This window comes from Setaria viridis, chromosome 9 (genome assembly GCF_005286985.2).
Source record: "Setaria viridis chromosome 9, Setaria_viridis_v4.0, whole genome shotgun sequence".
Classification (NCBI taxonomy): Eukaryota; Viridiplantae; Streptophyta; class Magnoliopsida; order Poales; family Poaceae; genus Setaria; species Setaria viridis.
This window is the reverse complement of record NC_048271.2, coordinates 16,043,454-16,049,616: the sequence shown is the minus strand read 5'-3', so window position 1 is coordinate 16,049,616 and position 6,163 is coordinate 16,043,454. Positions and strand designations below refer to the sequence as shown.

General features: G+C 49.7%; 1 protein-coding gene across 1 annotated transcript; it reads left to right on the top strand.

Moving 5' to 3' along the window:
• The first annotated feature begins 2,444 nt into the window (after positions 1-2,444).
• On the top strand, positions 2,445-4,732 carry LOC117836639 (aquaporin PIP2-1). The gene is made up of 4 exons (XM_034716105.2): positions 2,445-2,990; positions 3,236-3,534; positions 3,629-3,769; positions 4,336-4,732. Exons 1-4 carry the CDS (start codon positions 2,657-2,659, stop codon positions 4,444-4,446), a joined length of 885 nt encoding a protein of 294 aa, XP_034571996.1. The 5' UTR covers positions 2,445-2,656; the 3' UTR covers positions 4,447-4,732.
• The last annotated feature ends 1,431 nt before the right edge of the window (positions 4,733-6,163 follow it).

Sequence of the window (6,163 nt, the reverse complement as noted above, 5' to 3'; positions counted from 1 at the left end):
GTGATGGCTAAAACAAATGGAAAAGCGGAGATGCTTGCCGCACCAGCACGGCCGCCGCCCGCCGGCCGGGCACATGCGTGTGGGGGCACCGGGGCCGCGGGCGCGTACGTGCGCGCAGGGTTTAACTAACCCCCAACTATGCATTGCACGGGAACATCGCTCGCCCCTCACGGCTACCGCTGCCCGTGCCGCGCGCACCGGGGGCCTCAAAAGAAACGGCCGGGCCGGGGGCGCCTTCTCTCGCCTCGTACGGTCGTACCTGAAGCGGGAGACAAGCTGCGCTAATCTAGATGCGGCCCATCGGAGTCGGAGCTCGCAAAATCATCGATCCCTCGTGGCCTCGTGGGTAGCCGTCGTGGCAAACGGTGATCCGCGACCGCGAGAGCTTGTCGTCCTGCGATTGGACAAGGAAGCCCTACCTTCATTCAGGGATTGTTTAGTTGACGCGGCGCAGCAAGTGTGCACTGTTGGCCACTTGGTTGTGGCTCTGGCTGCAAGCCTGTCGACTGAGCTCTCATTCTTTAACTACAGGTTCTTTCGTGCATTTTGCATCTGGCGATTGGGTACACGATTAGTTTTCTACTGGCATTGTGAATCGCAGGATTGTTTAAGGGCGTGAACAGCTGTACCCTTGCCCTGAGAGCAAGGGGGGGAAAAGGGGGGGGAGATCGATTAACAAATGGCTTTGGGAGGTTGCTTTGCTTGCGCGGGGGGATTCGCGGCCCGGATAATGTTATCTGCAGGCCAGGGGCACGGTCTTATCCTCAGCTTGCGCTTGGCCCCCCCGAGCGCCTTGTTTCTTTGTGTTTTCGGGAAAGTTTGCGTCGCTTGATTGATTCCAGCGTATCATTGAAGCTGCTCCCCAGACAGCGCGGGCGTTGTTTACTGCCATAGGGGCACCAAGTGGCACATTTGCATCTGAGAATGATGATACGAGTGTGGGGGCTTCTTTATACGTTCAGTTAACCTCATGATTTGCTGTCCTCGTAACGTGTAGATTAGATTACTGATGATGGGAGTAGAATTTGGAGCCAAAGCATAGCACGGCGACGTGCTGCAGTTGGCATTCCTGGAGCCCTACCCGGCTACCCGTGTGATGGACAGTGGACTATACCAAATGCCCAAATTTTCGAATGGAGATGGTAAGCACCATGTGAGCCTACTGTGGTTCTTGGTAAATTGATGATAGTAAGAACATGTATAGAAATGTTTCTTACAAAGAGCTTACATAAAAAAGTCGGATAGGAATTCATTTTTTATGGGAAAATGAATGTGAATTGCTTCCGTGTGTTAATTTGGGCTTGGACTAAAAACGTCACGAGCAACCTTTTACACGATCCAGTCCATGCTTGTTTGATTTGGGCTTCTTGGTCCTCTACACCGGCCCACTGTTTGGACCTACGTGGCGTTGCACCACAAGTCCATGGGCTGATTTCGGAACCTAGCCCAAACCGTGTTCCTCCTGAATGCATGCAGCAATTAATAAAGCGAATGATTTTTAGGAACTACGTAAAGAGAATGAACTGTTCCTTCTGCAAGAAAGAATCAAAGAACTTGCGATATTAGCATACGTGCAAGCCGATCGTAGTCGTATGTCGAAAAAAGCACGTACTCACCCATTGGTCGCTACAAGGTACCATATTACGAACCCATTGAACGCTTCTTTAGCACCGGTAACTACTCAAGTCGATACATCATGCAGAGCCATCTTCACATTACGAAGAACGGGTTCACAGTATGTCACTGTCACAGTTGCTCTGCTACCCGTTTTTTGGCAGCTCAGTCATTCGACAGTGACCTCGGGTTAAATTGTGGCAAGAAGCGCGTTATTCAGCTCGATCAGAGCGTTTTCAACAAAGGTATGTCGCTATAAGGCTGCTTTAGCATTTTGCTTATATGGTAGGAGAGGTTAATGAAGAGTGATAAAAACTCACTACTGTGGTTAGTAGATGGTCTACTCTACTCAGGCCGTCCAAGTGCAATTAATAAAGGAAAAAAGTGGATTGGTAAGGGGACGGAAATGGATTTTTTTCATTAATAAAGTTATATGAATTTATCCATATTAACTTTGGAAAATATACTTATATAGTCTATCCATTGGGCATGCAGCTGTCAAGGAATTTTGGCTATGAATCTGGACAGGTTATCTAGGTATACGTAGTATAGTCAGAATTCTTATATTTCTAAGATAGCGATAGTATTATGCCTTCTGTAGGTGACGGATATTCGTTACAGACAGTGGATGACTATACAATTGAAATTCTAAAACACTTTCACAGAGTCACAGTGCACATGGAAACATGATGCTGAAACCTGAAAGTGGCTTTGGAGATCGCGGCGTTACCGTGTCGAGCCCTCTCCTTCCTCCTGCCTCCATGCCTCGGGAGGTCAACAAACAACCTGAGATCTGATGCAACTTGTCATTAAAAACCAAGAACGAGGAGGAAGTCGGTCAATCGGAATCTTGGAAAAACGAGAAACCCAAAACTTTATTCACTTCTGCTCGATCCCAGTCTCTGATGGATTCCTTCCAAATCAAATCCTTCCTCTTCCAACGGACATATAAACCTCATCTTATATAAACATATAACACGACCATATATTAGCTAACAACATCCTCTGATATACTCCTACGCCGTTACGGAGTTAGGAATCAATGGCTGTTGGCCATGAGATCGTACAGCAGCAGCGGCAGCGGGATCCAGAGCACGGTGGCGGCGGCGAGTCCAGCGGCAAGGACTACACCGACCCGCCGCCGCAGCCGGTGTTGACAGCTTCGGAGCTGCGGAGGTGGTCGCTGTACCGCGCGGCGATCGCCGAGTTCGTGGCCACGCTGCTGTTCCTCTACTTGACGGTGGCCACGGTCATCGGGTACAAGCGCCAGGCGGAGTCGGACGCGTCCGGCTGCGGCGGCGTCGGCGTCCTCGGCATCGCGTGGGCCTTCGGCGGCATGATCTTCCTCCTCGTCTACTGCGCCGCCGGGATCTCCGGTGAGTTCGGAGTCTCTCTGCCATTTCGCTTTCTGGCTCTCTCTCTGCTGCGCGCAAAAAGAATTCACGTGAAATTTACGAGTTCCGAACGAACTCTTTCTATAAGCGTCGTTTGAGCCCGGCCCAGCTGAACAACGAACTTCAGGGCGGCCTCGCTGCTGACGCTGGGCCGGTCCAGGTGCAACTTGATTCGGCCCAGTTTTGGTCCCTGGTCGCTGACGTGTAGCGTGCCGTGCGTGACGTAGGCGGGCACATCAACCCGGCGGTGACGTTGGCGCTGCTCCAGGCGCGGAAGGTGTCGGTGCCCCGCGCCGCGCTCTACGTCGCCGCGCAGTGCCTCGGCGCCGTCTGCGGCGCGGGCCTCGTCAGGGCGATCCACTCGCCGGACGCCTTCGTGCGGCTCGGCGGCGGCGCGAACGCCGTGGGCGACGGGTACGGCAGGGGCACGGGGCTCGCCGCCGAGGTCGTGGGCACGTTCGTGCTTGTGTACACCGTCTTTTCGGCTACCGATGCCAAGCGCAACGCGCGCGACAGCCATATCCCGGTAACGAATCATTATTGTACAGCGCCAGAGTTTGATGTGTTCTGCAGAGTAGAGAAAGATAGAGTTGCTTCAACGGACGATCATGATCTTTCAGGTCCTGGCTCCCCTGCCGATCGGTTTCGCGGTGTTCGTGGTGCACCTGGCCACAATCCCCATCACGGGCACGGGCATCAACCCGGCAAGGAGTTTCGGCGCTGCCGTCGTCTACAACCAGGCCAGGGCATGGCAGGATCAGGTAATTGGCACTGTCAACCAGTGAACAGCATAGTCACGCTTAAAAGTAGTTCATTACATGCCGGTAACCAACCAGGAGACTAATAACATTTATAAAACCCAACGATGAAGCTATGCTCATTCAATAAAAGTTTAAGAATTCCTCGTCCAAAATTACTTGGAATTGGACTCCATTCTAATAATCATAATTTAGACATATTTATTAAGCTAATATAGTTGTATGTGAAATATATTTGTATATTATTGTTAGTCATATGGGAGAGATATTTATGTGCTGCACTTCTGCTATAGCGAAGCAAATCGAAGAGCGTGCTATAAGTTGCATATCAGAAACATAGCACAAGGATCTATAGAATCAATTTCCATCTCCCACCCTATGAATTTAAGATAGGCTTATATCTAAACTTTGGAAAGTTGTGGAATGACACCTTTCAAGACAAATAGACTACTCCATTAAGTAGATTCCAATTCCTTCCAAATGAAGGGATCCAAATGGGCCAGAGTTTTTCCTTGCAATCAAATTTAGTTCGAAAATTCCCCCCTTGCAATTAATCATTTCTTGTGCAGTGGATCTTTTGGGTAGGGCCTCTCACCGGTGCGGCCATGGCCACCCTCTACCACGAGCACGTCCTGCGGGCGAGTGCTATCAAGGCACTGGGCTCTTTCAAGGCTGGATAGGCGGTGAGTTCTTGGATCTTGCGTCGATCAGTCGTGCCTGGAGTGAAGAGCATACATTCGGAGACAGTACGCTCGGATAAAGCATCATGATCACCTCCTTAAAAGTTGCACAAGGCAGTCTTTCGATTCTCTCCCCCCGGTCCCCCCTTGGATCATGTTCTATATGTACCATTACTTCGGAATCTCAAGGTCTCCCTTTTTTGTCTTTGGAAGTCATGTACTGTTGTTGAGAAGTTGTAACGCGTTATATGCCTACTCATACAATGCAACATCATTTTCTGATAAACTAGTTATTTTGGTGAAATTGAACCTTGGCATTTTTTCTGAAACACACTGAAATTTGTTCAGTCAGAACTGCAGACGCAGTAGCATAGAGTGAAAAGAAACAAGGAGATTTTGAATGCCATGTCTTCACTTCCTTTCCCTACTCCCTCCAACAAAAGGGAGCAATCATACAATCTGAGCCATGCCTCCTTGGGCATGATTACACAAATTAAACAAACACAAGATTCCAAACAACATTCTGCATACAGTGAACTGTATCCATTATATATTTGCATAACATATTGGCCTTCGACAGTTTCAGTTAACCTAAAGATACATCACAGAGCGTGGCATCCTTGTCCTTCTTGTCCAATGCATTTAACAAACAACCCTAGCAGCCAATACTCTGAAATATTCCTTGTAATATATCTTTGTGCTTCTGAAGAGTGGCTGGCTGCCAGTATAACCAGTTCAACAGCACATTCAGACAGACGGGTCCTGCGTTGCAATGTCCCCAGACGGTCCCCCTGCGTGGAAAAGATGGAGGAGTAAAGGCGACGGAACGTGGGGCATGGCTGCATGCCACGCCTGTTCAATTGCTCGCGGAGGCAGCGGCGGTGGCGGGCGCTCGCCTAATCGATGGAATCGGCATGGCAGACGGCGGTGCGCGCGCGCGGCCTTGTCCCTGCGCAGGCAGCAATCATGCGTGGGGGCGTTGGTGCGGCAGGGCATGGCTGGGTGGGGAAGAAGGGGAGGTAAAAATCATGCCCTCTGCTGCGTCCCTGCAGGTGTTGCCGGGGGCTCTTCCCTGTGCTAACATGACTTTAAAGGTCATTGGGCCCAACTAAATAAATTCAACATTTCGAAAAGGGCGTTGCTAGTGGCCGAACGTCCGACAGGAAAACCTCTCATCGGACGCTCCGTTGGTCCATCGCAACATAAAAAAAATATCATCTGCAACATAAAAAATAAACATTTAAAATATAGAAAATCACCATTTGCAACATCAAAAAAACATGTTAATGGGGAGGAGAATGGTTCCCACTGCAACAAATGGGGAGATGTTTCGTGCAACATCCAATCCAAATCCTCATTTGTAGTCAAAAGTCTCGCAACTCCGTAAATTAGCTAATGAAACATCCAAAAACAACTTATGCAACATCAAAAAGATTTGTTTTCAACGTGACAAAAAAAGGCGCAATGTGCAGAAAGTCTCCCTACAACAATTATAAAGTGCATCTGCAACATGCCTACCACAACATTAGCATGCACGCATCGGCATGGATCATCCCCTCCGCTTCACGTCGCTGCGAGCAGCACCGCTGCTCCCTCGATGCCGTTGGTGTGGTGGCCCAGGAAGGCGGAAGCAGAGGACGGCTCGCCGCCGCCTAAAATAACTACTTTCAACAACTTTCACCTCCTACTTCAACATTTGGACAAACCTAGTTCAACA